This window comes from Hyla sarda, chromosome 10 (genome assembly GCF_029499605.1).
Source record: "Hyla sarda isolate aHylSar1 chromosome 10, aHylSar1.hap1, whole genome shotgun sequence".
In the NCBI taxonomy this organism is placed as follows: domain Eukaryota; kingdom Metazoa; phylum Chordata; class Amphibia; order Anura; family Hylidae; genus Hyla; species Hyla sarda.
The window spans coordinates 80,678,828-80,694,702 of NC_079198.1; the positions used below are offsets into that span (position 1 = coordinate 80,678,828).

The 15,875-nt window shown below is 40.7% G+C and overlaps 1 protein-coding gene across 4 annotated transcripts in view; it reads left to right on the forward strand.

The window, feature by feature from the left end:
- Window positions 1–15,415, forward strand: part of POU2AF3 (POU class 2 homeobox associating factor 3) — a 35,536-nt gene extending 20,121 nt beyond the window's left edge. For 3 of the 4 annotated variants that reach the window (XM_056543343.1, XM_056543344.1, XM_056543342.1), the window contains 4 exons: window positions 5,501–5,595; window positions 11,097–11,154; window positions 11,964–12,175; window positions 14,576–15,415. In XM_056543343.1, coding sequence (XP_056399318.1) covers window positions 5,501–5,595; window positions 11,097–11,154; window positions 11,964–12,175; window positions 14,576–14,908 — 698 coding nt within the window. In that variant the 3' untranslated portion in view covers window positions 14,909–15,415. Of the gene's footprint in view, window positions 1–2,919; window positions 3,035–5,500; window positions 5,596–11,096; window positions 11,155–11,963; window positions 12,176–14,575 lie in introns of those variants that run through there. The other variant, XM_056543345.1, reaches the window with a different exon arrangement.
- The last annotated feature ends 460 nt before the right edge of the window (window positions 15,416–15,875 follow it).

Consider the following 15,875-nt stretch of genomic DNA (forward strand, 5'->3'; position numbering starts at 1 on the left):
TATAGGCTTAAAGGGGGGCTCCACTTTTATGTCATCTAACTCAGCAGCTGACATGCTAAAAATGACAATCTAGTGACAACTTAGCTCTAAAGTTGTTGACACATATATTGGCCAGCAACCTAATGTATATGGGGGTCTGCCAACCCCCTAATGACAGATGTCCCAAGAAATAAGCTACTTTATTCTTGCAGGTGACATTCCCCATTCCCTACTGCAATAAAATGGACCCCGCACCAATACAGGCAATATGTCACCAGGTGTATGCGGTCCAATCGGAGGACAGATATGTCCTGATTCTAACCATACATTGCTGACATAGGTGCACGCTCCCTCTGCCCGTCATCCACAGATGGGCAGGTATTTGCCTATACCAGTGTTCCCTAACCAGGGTGCCTCCAGCTGTTGCAAAACTACAACTTCCAACATGCCCGGACAGCCGTTGGCTGTCCAGGCATGCTGGGAGTTGTAGTTTTGCAACAGCTGGAGGCACCCTGGTTGGGAAACACTGACCTATACCATGCATAGACTGGCAGCTATCTATCAGTGTAGGGTGGGCAATGGAACGGTTCTATAAAATCAGCTGCATGAAATTGTATTGGGGTCTCCTTTAGAAGTGTTTGCTGCTGCAAATAGGACCGCATAAACCAGTGGTAGATTCCCTTTAAAGGGTCACTCTCATTAAAAAAAATTTTGCTATTGCACTCCTTATGGTAAATGAAAAATATTTCTAATATACTTTGTTTAAAAAAATGAAGTTTTCTATGTTTTATTTGTGCTTAAAAAAGCTCAAGAGCACATTTTCCCCATCTCATACACAGACTTTGGACCAAAGTCCAAACACAGGAAGTGCAGCCTGGACTGCTGAGGGGGTTATGTCCGACCAACAGCACATGGCAGTTATGTGTGAGAGGAGATATGATTGGATGAGGCTGGACACCCCCCCCCCCCCTCAGCACTCCAGGCTGCACTTCCTTTGTTTGGACTTTGGTCCAAAGTCTGTGTATGAGATGGGGGAAAATGTGCTCTTGAGCTTTTTTAAGCACAAATAAAACATAGAAAACTTCATTTTTTTTAAACAAAGTATATTAGAAATATTTTTCATTTACCATAAGGAGTGCAATAGCAAAAATAATTTTAATGAGAGTGACCCTTTAAAGGAGTAGTCCAGTCCTGAAAAACTTATCCCCTATCCTTGGCTCTCCGGCCCGATAGCGTGTGTCGACCACCACACGAAGAGGTGGCCAACACGCCCCCTCAATACATCGCTATATCAGAGCCGGAGATTGCCGAAGGCAGCGCTCTGGCTGTGCCATCGAGTTGTATTGAGGGGGCGTGTCAGCCGCCGCCCTATGCATTGGTCGACACGCCCCCTACATGCGGGCTGCCATGGCCCCGTACTGGAGATTGTGGGGGGGTCCCTGCGGTCGGACCCCCCGCTATCTGAAACTTATCCCCTATCCTTAGGATAGGGGATACGTTTTTCAGGACTGGATATCTCCTTTAAAGGGGTACTCCCGTGGAAAACTTTTTTTTTTTTTTTTTTTTTTAATCAACTGGTGCCAGAAAGTTAAACAGATTTGTAAATTACTTCTATTAAAAAATCTTAATCCTTTAAGTACTTATTAGCAGCTGCATGCTATGGAGGAAATACTTTTCTTTTTGGATTTCTCTGATGTCACGACCACAGTGCTCTCTCTTGACCTCTGCTGTCCATTTTTGGAACTATCCAGAGCAGGAGAAAATCCCCATAGCAAACATATGCTTCTCTGGAGAGTTCCTAAAATGGACAGCAGAGGTCAGCAGAGAGCACTGTGGTCATGACATCAGAGAAATCCAAAAAGAAAAGCATTTCTTCTGTAGTATATAGCCCATAAAAAGTACTGGAAGGATTAAGATATTTTAATAGAAGTAATTTACAAATCTTTTTAACTTTCTGGCACCAGTTCATTTAAAAAAAAAAAATGTTTTCCACGGGAGTACCCCTTTAAAGTATTCTGTCATTAGAAAAACTTTTAACATGTGAAACGTTTTGAGCAGTCCGGTTCTGAGTATTCAGATCCACACAATCTCTACAATGAGCCAGGAGAAGCATACGGTTATGTGCTTCACTCCCCATCTTGCTTCCTGGCTTTCTGCCTTTTCTGTCTGGCTGCAGGAGATGGGTTTCATAGACTTGTAATGGAGTGAGACAAATATTGCAGGGAGCGGGCAGTGATGCACAGCTGAACGCTTCTCCTGGCTTGTTTTAGAGATCATGCGGATCCGAACACTCAGATCCTGACTGTTAAAAACTTTGTCTAAAAACATGTCTCTGCAACGTGTCAAAAGTTTTTTCTAATGACAGCAACAATATAAGGCCCGTTTCACACTGCCGTTGTGACCCGACAGTCAGCAGACATTAACAAATAAGGGGAGAATCGTGGGAGAAAAATTACTTCATGCGCCGTCTTTTTCTCCCACTAAAAAACAACAGCACCTGACGGACCCCATTATAGTCAGCGGGATCCATTGGGACCCTTTGAGGCCTGTCCCGATAACAGCCATCAAGGGCAAAAAAAGAGAGAGCCTAACAGCCGTTTTCCGACCATGCACAATGGCACCATATTAGAGAAATACAAGCCAATCCTTGACGTTACATGAAGCCATATTAAACCCATAATTGTCTTAGGCAGTTTTTCTCTATAATTTCAATTTGTCTTAAAGACATTGGGGGAGATTTATCAAAACCTGTGCAAAGTAAAAGTTGCCCAGTTGCCCATAGCAACCAATCAGATCGCTTCTTTCATTTTGCAGAGGCCTTGTTAAAAATGAAAGAAGGGAGCTGATTGGTTGCTATTGCTGGGCAACCTTTCCTCTGCACAGGTTTTGATAAATCTCCCCCATTAAGTTAATCTTGAGAACTCCTTTAGAAGATATCTGCGGAGACTTACTACTCAGAATGCACCATAAGGGCTCATGGCTATATGAATGTACACCTAGGCTGTACTGCTTTTAAATGCAGAGCCTCATTGCTTCACTGCCAGTCCATTCACTTGTAAGTCAATTAATCAGTGGAGTTCTCAGCAGTTAGAACCCCAGCGATAAACTTTTAGTCTTGGTGTAACCCCTTGAATCGCGACTCTGATATACTGGAGGAATACACAATACAGGATAGCATCGCTATAAACAAGCTTTGTATACATCTCCCTGGTCTTTGGTGGAGTGAGCTCTACTCCATCATTTCTTGGAGACCGTAGTACTACAACTTTTATTCATTTCTGTGTTCCTCTCGCAAGAAAACATTTTGGGCCTCCTCTGGCACCAGGCCCAGTACTGTAACCTCAGAGCGGCACCAATTACAGAAAGAGGCCGGTAAGGAGGGAGAACAGTGCAAACATTTGCATACAATATAACCTATGTATGTAAAATGATAGAAATGTCTGGGCCAAAAACACTCAGAAAGTGATGAAAATCACCGAGGTCCGCCTATTAAATCTTCTTACTTTAATACCCAGAGTTCTGTTTCAAGTGATATAACAGATAACATTCCATCAATTACTAGACAGAGTCCAGAAGTAGCAGCTTTTTTAAACATTTATTTGTTTTCAGTTTCAAGTAAAAAAAAAAGTATAACATCAACTCATCAGCTCTCTCTAGTGGTGGCTCCAGATAGCTAGAATTGTCTTTCCAAGTTTTTTTTTTTTCCCTTAAGCCTTTGAGCCCATGATGCAAATTTATAATACAGTGTAATATTCTTCTGTTACCTCCATGAGCATATATGTGGAGGGAACAGAGAAAAGAGAGAGAGAGGCGCTATCTAAGTGCAGTGATTTCCCAATCAGTAAGAACTCACATATGTAAGTGAAAAATATATATTCAGAACAAAGGTGAGATAGCTCACTCCCCTTTCAGTGTTGCGCAGCAGGCACAACACTGTAAAGCACATGTATGAGTATATGAACTCAGAGTCGGTCCTTGCAGCAGCCTTGCGTCCCAGTCACGGACATCAGTGATGGCGGTCAGGAAAAGTCAAATGGTGGAGAGGTGTAAACCTTTCTCTAATGAGGATCGCACAGCGGCGCTTGCAAGAGGCTGTCTATCACATATGCACAGAAGCAGCGATGGTAAAACCAAGCAGGTTTATTGGTTTAAAATACAATACACTGGTACAATGCAGAGACAACGCGTTTCGCAAGGATCCCCTTGCTTCATCAGGTCCGAGACAAGACGAAGCAAGGGGATCCTTGCGAAATGCGTTGTCTCTGTTACCTCCATGTGTCACTTTGTCCTGTTATTATGCACGGGACTCACCTGAAAGTGCTATAGTACAAGTCTTTTTATTTTACTCTTGTATTTTACTTTTTTACTTTTGCATGTGCAGCGTACTCAGACATCGCAGCCACCACAGATGTCTGTGAGTACACTGCGAGTGCACACGGCTACTCGCAGGTCCCTGTGTGGCTGTTTGTAGTGAAGGATTACCGCTGCGAGCAGCAAACGGGGATTGGGAACACCTGGAGGCACACTATAGGGTCGGGTCACACGCAGATCCGCAGCGTAGAATAAGCTGCAGATCCGTTATGTGTGACCCTACCCTAAAGATGCATGTTCCTTTGGTTATACTGATAAAAATCAGTACAAAACATCACAATGTTATGTCAGTCGATCCACCAATAACTTGGAGAAAGCCTGTATAGCAGTGTTTCCCAACCAGTGTGCTGGAAGTTGTAGTTTTGCAAGTCCATAAAGCAACAATTTAGACCACAGGTGTGCACATATGGGTGTTGTAGTTGTAGTTTTGCAACAGCTGGAGGTAGAATTGCTGTAAAACACTGCTGTATGGGATCAGGGAAAGCCTAATATGCCTAGTATTTACCCAGACTCACTCTGCCTACAGTGTCATCTGTAAATAACCAGGTAAACTGAAGCTATGGAACAATATACAGCAGAGGTATGGAGTGACCCGGCACTAGCAGAACTAAGGCTACGATGTCAGCATAATGGAGCTATGGTGTAGTGTCTGTGTAACCCCCGTATAGGTGCCATATATAGGAGGTGCAAAGTCTGTATATAGAGCGATGAATGAAGTATCAAGAAAAAGAGACTGCACTCACCAATGGCAACGGAGCTTTATTGCAGCATTACAGGTAGCAAGAACAGGTGGATGGAGGGAGGCGGGGGACGTACACCAGGACAGGCTGTTTCACGCCAGGCACGGCGCTTCTTCAAGCTGGTAACTACCAGCTTGAAGAAGCGCCGTGCCTGGCGTGAAACAGCCTGTCCTGGTGTACGTCCCCCGCCTCCCTCCATCCACCTGTTCTTGCTACCTGTAATGCTGCAATAAAGCTCCGTTGCCATTGGTGAGTGCAGTCTCTTTTCCATGATACTTGAAGCTATGGGACAGCAGCAGTATGACCTAGGCAATATTATATTGCTTTTTTCATAATGCAAATTTTCATATTCTGACATATATTATTAATATTATTATTAATAATTTATTTTTTTTACATTTTTTTTTCAGCCAAGCCAAAAGTGTACCAAGGAGTTAAGGTTAGAATGACTGTGAAAGAGATGCTGGAACAGCGGAGGGCGCTACAAGCAGAAAAGACCGCCTCGGTAAGTCTTCCAACCCTTATCCGTGCAGTAGCCGCTGCACCATAATACCATGTGCTGACACTGACATCTGCAGCCCAATAGGCACACACCACTGTTTGCTTTTCTCACCTGTATAAGTCTGTGCCAAGTATATGTAATTATTAATAGTGTGAGTTACTGTACAGGGTGAAAGAGAACAATGCCTATGTGAAACATACAAGTGCAGTTTGTCCTCCGCCTTCTTATTGAGCTAATCTATCTACATACATTGTAGGACTGTCTGCGTGCACGATATGTCCCAGATTGTTATGTACTACTGGGGATTGATGATTAACCTCTAAAACAATAACAAAGAACAAAGATTTTATTAACAGTAAGAAGTAGTTTATTAAGGAAATACCTAGATAAGTATAAACGCTTCCAAGACAGACAAAGGGACTGGAGAATGAACAGAATGAATCACTAGGAAAGGATATATGCTGCATCAAGAGGGCTTAATTGTATTCATTTATTTATTTTTATTTAATTTTAGTTTTACTTCATGTAAGTCTGTGTTCTCATGTTCAGGATTTTTTATGAATTTTTTGAAGGCAGATCCAGGAATGGATCATATATTGAAGATACTTCTCAGTTTACATCTAGTTCTTGCTTTGGCTTCAAAAACTACATAAAAAATGTGAACATGTAAGCACCCACTTAAACCGTGACACTGTGCAGGACCTAAAGGTGCAGTGCCTGAAACACAGATACACTCCCTTGTGTTCTTTTATTCCCCCGTGTCATGCCGCACCCCTAAAGCCCTGCAATAGGCTTAACACAAATTATAAGTGTAGTCTGGGGTATCCTTTAAAGCTTAAAGAGTACCTGTCATCAAACCATAATTTCTAAAAAGCTGTGTATCATACCTTCCCCTTGCTCACATTGTGTGAGGAGGAGAAGAAGAGAAAGTGGGTGTTCCCCAGCAGGCACAATGTCACTGACGCCTGTGAGAGCTGTGCCTCACCGTGCCCCGCATGCACTTCCTGAGTTTGGTCTCCTGCCAGGCCGGGAGGAGACAAACTAACAGAACAGAGCCACCTAGTGGCCGTTTTTTCAATCACATTAAAAACATATAAAGGTTGAGAATTTTAACAGTAAGTGAATAGCAAAGTGTCTTATAATTACATAATGAACAATATACTAACAGTTTAGTTTGGTGACAGGTACTCTTTAACCTAATAATTGTATTACAGATGCAATGGTAAACAATGTAGGGCTTCTCTTGCCATCACATGTACAGAATCTGCTGCAGATTTGATGCTGCAGATTTCAATGTAAACCGAAAGATTGAATACAGCATCAAATCTGAAGCAGATCCTGTACATGTGAGACTACCCTAAAAGAAAACCACAATTGGTCACAATTCGTTCTCCATATTCCTAACAAGTAAAAAGTAGATGCAGTAGTTCTCCAGTCCAGACACAATGCAAAATCAACGGCTCCAATTTCCACCAAAACACCTGTACATGGACTCACCTGCAGCGTCTCCAGCTGATATCCAATGTGGATTCAAGAAAATAATTTCCAGCAGTAGATTATGCAGTAGATGAATGCTTCTTTATTAAATCCAATATCCATCAAGACAAAGCATGAACACTGATGCGTTTTGGGTCTTAATGGCCCTCAGTCATGGTATATGTCAAAGTTAAGACCAGCTATTAAAATAGTATACAAATATGTCCTGTGCAAGTGATGTCAGACAAACTAAAGTTGGACTTAAGACATGGTCACGAATTGTCATTATGCAGTCCCTAAGGACAAAAAGTCCTTTACTGTAGCTAGGAAGTGCACATAATGTGAGACTTTAAATGTCTCCCCTCCAAAGTACTACTTTTATTTTTAAATAATAATTATTATTTTTTTAATCAACTGGTGCCAGTAAGCTAAACATATTTGTAAATTACTTCTATTTAAAAATTGTTATCCTTCCAGTACTTTTCAGCTGCTATATTCTCCACAGAAAGTTTTTTCTTTTTAAATTTCCTTTCTGTCTGACCACAGTGCTCTCTGCTGACACCTCTGTCCATTTTAGGAACTGTCCAGAGCAGGATAGGTTTGCTATGGGGATTTGCTTGTACTCTGGACAGTTCATATAATGGACAGCCGTGTCAGCAGAGAGCACTTTTGTCTGACAGAAAGGAAATTTAAAAAGAAAATAACTTCCTGTGGAGAATATAGCAGCTGATAAGTACTGGAAGGATTAAGATTTTTAAATAGAAGTAATTTACAAATCTGTTTAACTTTCTGGCAAAAGTTGATTTAAAAAAAAAAATGTTTCCAGTGGAGTACCCCTTTAAAAGAGAAGAATACAGAACATAAGCAGACAATAATCTTATGCCAGGTTTCCAGTCTGGGGTCTTCACTATACAACTAACTAATCTCAGCTTCCTGGACCCTGTAAGGCTGGGTTCACACTACGGTTTGTATTTACGGTTCCCGTATACGGCTGGGAGGAGGGGTGGGCGGGGCTTAATCGCGGCGCCCGCACTCAGCCGTATTTGGGAACCATAGTTAATGTATGTCTATGAGCCAACCAGAGTGAACCGCAGCCTCCGGTTGGCTGCTTTTTCGGCCGTATGCGGTTTCCCGACCGCAGGCAAAAACGTGGTCGACGCATACGGCCGAAAAAGCAGCCAACCGGAGGCTGCGGTTCACTCTGGTCGGCTCATAGACATACATTAACTACGGTTCCCGAATACGGCTGAGTGCGGGCGCCGCGATTAATCCCCGCCCACCCCTCCTCCCAGCCGTATACGGGAACCGTAAATACAAATTGTAGTGTGAACCCAGCCTAAGTATGATGCTGGGGGCAAAAAATTATTAAAGGGGGTTTTCCAGGATCAGAAAAAAAGTGTTTGCTTCATTCTTTCCTAGACACAGCACACAATCTGTTCATTGGCTATTTCTGATATTGCAGCTTGATCCCTTTTACTTAAAGTGTTAGTGTCATTTATAAACAATTTTGAAAGGTTGTCCAGAGTTGTCAAAAGTTTAGATCGTGCCGCGTCTTAGTCCTGGTATTTGTCCACGTACTTTTTTAAAACTGTATAGGAGAGCATGATAGACTGTGCTTTGCTATTCAGTAATCCACCACAATAAGTCCAAGGGCCCTATTACATTGGGCAATTATCATCTGAATATGTCCATATCGCCACTTTGTATTGAGGCTAGCAATAAGTAAACACTTCTTCGTAGGCTGATCGCGTTATTTTAGTCTGTCACAAAATCATCGGTTATCAACCACACATATCTTTGTATAATAGGGGATGTGCAGCCAACAAATGATGGCAGCAAAGGGCTGTATGAAAGTTCCAGTGATCGTTCATGTGGTTTCTCCCCGCACAATGCTCGTACCATGTAAAAAACTTTGTAAACAAGTGCAGATCTATGAGACCAGCACTCCTTTACATTGCAAGTCAAGCCGAGGAATAGGGCCCTAATGATATAACATTGGGAACAAGCAGCGGTGTACGCTATGGTATATGTTAGCATACGTTGGAGCCTTCTATCACAGTTATATGTTAGGAAATACCTCTGAAGTACTAATCTAACAGAAGGCTCAGGAAAGATGTGACCCTATTAGCCCTTTATTCATATGCTGCAAAACCACAAGTCCTAGCATGGGCACAAAATCAGATGCTAAATCATGTAGATTCAGAATACCGTATTTTTCGTCCTATAGGACGCACCGGCGTACAAGTCGCACCCAATTTTAAAGGTGCAAAATCTAGAAAAAAAAGATTCTGAACCCAAAAGTGGTCTTCAACCTGCGGACCTCCAGATGTTGCAAAACTACAACTCCCAGCATGCCCGGACAGCCAACGGCTGTCCGGGCATGCTGGGAGTTGTAGTTTTGCAACATCTGGAGGTCCGCAGGTTGAAGACCACTGGATAGGAGGTAATACTCACGTGTCCCCGCTGCTCCGGACCCATCACCGTTTCCCTGGATGTCGCTCCATCGCTGTCGCCGCGTCCCCGTGGTGTCCCCGACGCTCCGGACGTCTTCTTCCCCGGGATCCACGCTCTCCGTTGCCATCATCATGCCGCCGGAATCACATCGCTATGCACGCCGCTCCTATTGGATGACGGGACGGCGGGCGTGACTACGTGATGACGTCGAAGGAGAGTGTGCACGTCGAAGGGGATCCCAGCATGGAGCAGACACCGAGGAGGCAAGTAAGGCCCCTCCCGGTGTCCTGTAAGCTGTTCGGGACGCCGTGATTTCACTGCAGCGGTCCCGAACAGCCCGACTGAGCAACCGGGTTAGTGTCACTTTCCCTTCGGATGCTTCGGTCAGCTTTGATCGCCGCGTCTGAAGGGTTAATACAGGGCATCACCACGATCGGTGATGTCCTGTATTAGCCGCGGGTCCCAGCCGTTGATGGTTGCGATATGTGTGTATTCGCCGTATAAGACGCACCAACTTTTTCCCCACAGTTTTGGGGAAGAAAAAGTGCGTCTTGTACGGCGAAAAATACGGTAACTGGTCAGTGATTCTCTATACTTCAATCATTTTCTATAGTCAATCATTACAAATTCCTCTTTTACAATACAAGTTAGGGCAAACCTTGACAAGTGAATTAACTAAAAGCGACCTCATTCTGTCTCAACCCAAAAAAAAAATAAATAAAGTGGTTTGTTTCTTTTCTTTTTTTTTCTTCTTTTTTTTTATTTCTTCTTTGTACTTTCTTCTGTAAAATACAAGTCTTAGAAGGGTTCTGTACAGAGATGTTATTTGCATTGGGAGCTGCCAGGTAAATCATTAGCACTTCCTGGTTCATGACACTGAAAACCTGAGTCTGAGTTGTGAACAATAAAGCAGAATAAGCTGCCTCTCCTACCGGCAGTGACTATACGCTCACCCCTCCTTCTCCTTCAGTTACACAGTTATCAACCCCTTCAACACCTCAGTCCCTTTAACCATTAACCCCCTCCATGCTCCCTGCTGGGACAAGTAGTATCAGCAAATGGACCTCACCTCTCCTGGAACAACATGGAAACATGCTTGGGGCAATTATTATCCCAAATATAGGAAATCTGATTCATGGTGTGACCATACTGGATAGAACAAAATGCATGGCTATACTGTGCTATAGAGACTTAGAATAAATAGGAAGGAGCTGAAGACTTTAGGTATAGCAGAGACAAATGCTTTTCATACACCATCACTGCGGAGTATGCGTTCCTTTGGCTAAAATGTATTGTGTTTGTTTATCTAAACAAAGTAATAAGATATGTCTTCTGCAAACATATTGTTACTACTACAGAATGTACAATATAAGTGATCCCATACATACACTCAAAGGATGGATATATATATCTTCATAAACAATATACATAAAATTGCATATAACAGATATACGGTATCTTTATAAACAATATAAATAAATTGTATCTAACTTACCCCCATGACTTCTTCTAGCAGCATTCTTCTATATAACATGCCTAATCTAAACATTTCTCTGCTATTATCCTTTATGCAGGAGTCCAGGCAGAACAAAATGCAAGTTGCACATCCAATCCCTCCTCCTCTTTCTTCAGGTTGGTGTTTAAAAAAAAAAAAAAAAAAAATTCTTAAAAATAATGTTTAAATCTTGACAAAGCCGCAGTGAATTCTTTGTACATGGAGGCTCAAAGCTCACGACTCAACTTAAGATCCACTCAATAATTACTCCAACCAATCAGATCAGTCATTAGGTGGAAGGAATGCAGATGAGGATATGGGAGAACCATGTAAGGTTTTTTTTTTTTTTTTTCGTGTGTGTGACATATTTGATCTGGTAGTCTAATGTATATTGGTGATATTCAGATATATTACCCTTTAAACCAGCAGATTGGTTTTGTTGTCGCAAAGTAAAAGAGATTAAATCTTGTTGTTATGCCTCCCAATTTTTTATGTAATGCTGCTGTTTTTCCCAAGGCACGCTGATCCTCATTTGAGATAAGGGGTATGTTTTTTTTAGATTAGCTTTGGAGATTATCATGAGTCCTAACGTTGAGAAGAATTGCAGTAACTTGTAAGGTCAACAGAGTAGTTAACTATTCAAACGTCATATCTATCCTTAAATGGCTGAAACAAACTCTTAGCCATATTATATTTCTGTGACATCTTACCCTTCATTTATTGGATCGATCCTTGAGAATCCAGAATGGAAACCTTTAAGATTCAAAATAGAAACAAATAACTTTTTATTATGTGATGTGCTAAGAATCAAATGTCCAATATGATCAAAATATGAGGTTTGTTGTTGAAGGCAAACAAGATTATGCAAACCAGTTACTTTGTGTTTCATATTCAAATCTTCTATTGTATACATAAAACTAACCATGGTCTAATGTTCTAATCCTAGAAATGATAAGTGCACGTGAACCTACATCCTGTGTGCCCACTTACCAAGAGAACAGACAGCCTTCAGTCTGTGGTGCTCTGGAGGAAAGTTTAATGGATGCCTACCTTCACCCTGAGCCTCTCACAGACTCCAGCTTTACTATATTCCAAAACCAGTCTTTGTGCTTCCAGGAAGAAACCTTCCAGCCTTCTCCCATCTTCTATCAGAACATGGTAATTTTTACTCTTATTTTCCTCCTTAAAATACAATATGACACTTATAACATGTGAAGAGCGTTGATTTAGGTTGACTAAAACCGGCCATAGTGGTAAATGTTCTTGTTAAATGTGATGATCTTGTACAGGTTATTATAGTAACAAATCATCATTTTATACATGAAAATTTGTATTATACTTAGATATTTTCAATAATTTTCCCCCTACCAGTCTCTCATTTCCCTTCCATCTCAATTGAATGCATATATCCTTAGTATCTTTAGCATACCTAGTTTTAGTTTTATTTCTAACATTATACATAATATATGCCATTAACTAATGAAAAAATAGGGAAAATGCTAATAATGCAAGTTACCCTGTGCAAATATTGTATTATCATATTGTAGCTCTTTGCTACCCTAGTTTGTTAACAAAATTCATAAATGTGTTAACACATCTAAAATGCCTCCAAACTACTCAAACACAACACCCCTCAAGGCATCCTACCTGAAATAAGGAATAAATACATGTCCCTCCCTGTACTTTGCCAGATGCTTTTATTGGGTAACATAGATCATGCGTGCACAAGGCTCTTTGAAAAAAAAAGACACAGAATAATAGTAGGCGAATTGCTCTGCATCAGTATATTAAGAAGACAACCTCTGTCATATTCCCTAATTCCCTATTAGGAAACACAGACATAGTAGAGTTAGCCTCCGCATGGGACGCCAATCTATGAGCCAAAACAGAAAAGCACTGTGTATAAGTGACTCCCATTTTTGTGTATACAAATCATTTGTATGGAATGTTTGGGGGAGACAGTTATCAGCTAATAACTGGCTTTTGTCTATTTACTGATATTTTATTAAAGGAAGACTGTCAGCTCGATTCCATGATACCCGAGATATTATCAGATAGATGCTAGGGCAAGCAAATTAAAGATATCAGTGTTGCAGTGGATTGTTTTTCCCTCTGGTACAAGTGTCAAGGAGGCAAGGACAAGCTGCTATAGTGCAACAGCATCGCTGACTTACAATTTTTTCCCTTCTCTCTCCTACTTGAGTAATTTTAGGACTTCCAGTGGCAAACCCTGTCTCCAGCTGATCCCTGAATATTACTTAAGCAATAGAAGGAATGGTGGAGTAGCACAGAGGCAATCAATTCTTAGGCATTTCAGCATCCAGGCCCTTATTCCTGGACATTTGAGCTTATATAAAAACAAGGTTTAATAAGTAGTCAAAAGTCCAATCTAACTAAAACACTGATATAGACAAAAAAAAAAAATACCTCTTAATCTCTACTGATAGACCTTTTTACAACGATCTTTAAGGGCTTTTATTTTTGCCCACCAGTGGGGTCAATAATAGGGTGGCAGAGGCCAGACACTCCTGGTAAATGAACTCCTTACGTGCCACCCTTAAATCATGAATGGTGCATGGAAGGAATTTGTGTGCGCCATTCACCCTATTGGCTTTCTGGAAACACGATTGCTGGTGCCGATGGGTTTGAATGAAAGCTAGTGGCCTTGTAAAGGCCCCCAGCCCTGCCATAGGTGTCTTAGCTGAGCCAGCTTGGTCTTGATGTAATCCTGCTATACCCACAAAATAAAGCCATAAGTTATTTTTACTATACCATGAACAACATAAATTTAAAACACAAAAAAAGACAAATTGCATTTTTTCATTTCCACGCTAATAAATAGTTAAGAAAAATTAACCAATAAGATTTATGAATCCCCAAAATAATAGCATTAAAAAGTTTGTCCCACAATAAACAAACCCTACAATAGAGTTGTGAATAGAGTAAATTGTATTATGTATGGAAAAAACATATTCACAGACATGACAATATGCCACAGAAAGAATTATTATGAGTTGATATACTGTTTGAATGCCAGGATAATATTTTTAGAAACTTGAGATACTATTTAGTGACTACTGAGGTGGAATGTTTTATTTATTTATTCATTCATTCATTTATTTATTGATATATTGTAATTATTTTTGTTAGATTAAACACATATGTAATTTTGAGGATCCCCTTTCGTTAAATAAGACTCATGAAAATCAATAAAAACTGAAAGTGAAAAGAAAGCATATTTTTGTCCTAAAGGGGTTATCCAGGAATAGAAAAACAGAGCTAATATCGTTCAAAAAAAGCTCCACATCTGTCCCCAGGTTGGGGGTGGTATTACAAATTGGCTACATTCACTTCAAGGGAACTGAGCTACAGAACGACACCCAACCTGGATGCAGATGGAGCAGTTTTTGAAATAAATTTGCTCTGTTTTTCTATTCCTGGATAACCCCTTAAATGGCAGATGAACATGGCTCTCTGGATATGAACTTTATGTGATTTTTATATGTTCATAAACTAAGAAAAATTGGAATAACCGCGTTCTGTATCGTTCTTTTGCAGACTCCAGAATCCCCCTCAGATTCATCCGATATGTCAAACTCTTTTGAATACTCACCGAGTTACCAAGGTCTAGAGTTTGTAACCCAGAACTATAGCTCTCCTTCTCCCCAAGACAACAACAGCTGTGCATATGCTGATATGGATTATCCTGTTTATCAGCACCAGAACAATTCCACATGTTGTTACTGTGCTTATTGCTGCTCAATGGACTATCAACAGCCACTGAACACACAGGATTCTTGTGCTTACACTAATACAGACTATATGGGATATCACACCCCCTCGGAGGATTTCCTTACCAGAGAACTCAACATCTACAACATGTACAGTTAACCACTGACTAGAGCCTTACCCTGTCAAGCAATAATTACAAAATACTTTAATGAATTGAAATGATTGTATTGATATTTGTATACTAGCGTCATAGTGAGCATTCTTATCTGTAAATTCATCATTGCTACAATAAGATAAAAACAATACAAAAAAATATGTCAATGCACAAAATTCTAGGAACCCTCCAGGAAAGACTATAGCCAGCTGAACATTTCAATTTCATATGGGACATCCAACAGCACAGAATGTTAGATTTCTGCACTATCCTTTGTTGACATGTGTTCCCTCCTCTCCTCATTGTATGTCTGTGGGGAGTCGGAAGCCTGTTGGTTGAATACTGACTCATAAGTCTGACTAGCACTGGGCAATGCCTAATTTCAGATTGGAGGGGAGTCTCTGTGTCATGCATCACCCACTGAACTCCTGCATCAGGCATAATACAATAGGGAAGATAATCAAAACTGGTTACACCAAAAATAAAAAATAACAATTTTATTACATGACTTGCACTACATTTTCAACTGGTGAAATAGCTCTCATTATGGTACAAGCAAACAATTTATATATATATATATATATATATATATATATATATATATATATAGGATAAATCCCTACAATGGGCATAAACAGAGAAGGATGATTCTCATATTAAAAATACTTTTACTTAAAATAAAGGCACAGCTGGAACAAGCCTTAAATGGTCACTAACATTTCAACAAACCTTTCAGGATAAGTTGTCATGTGTCATTCCCATACTTTGCACAGAAACTCACATATAAGAGGAACTCCTGTATCTCTATATCTATATAGCACACCTTCAGAGGCAGCAGCAGCATGGAGGACATTATAGAGCATAACTGTGCAGTGTAAGATGTTAATCCAACACTGGAGTAAGATATAACACTTACAAGAGCTTTCAGCTGCTTCTCTGTTTGTCTATGTCCCCCTCCAGCTCTATTACTAA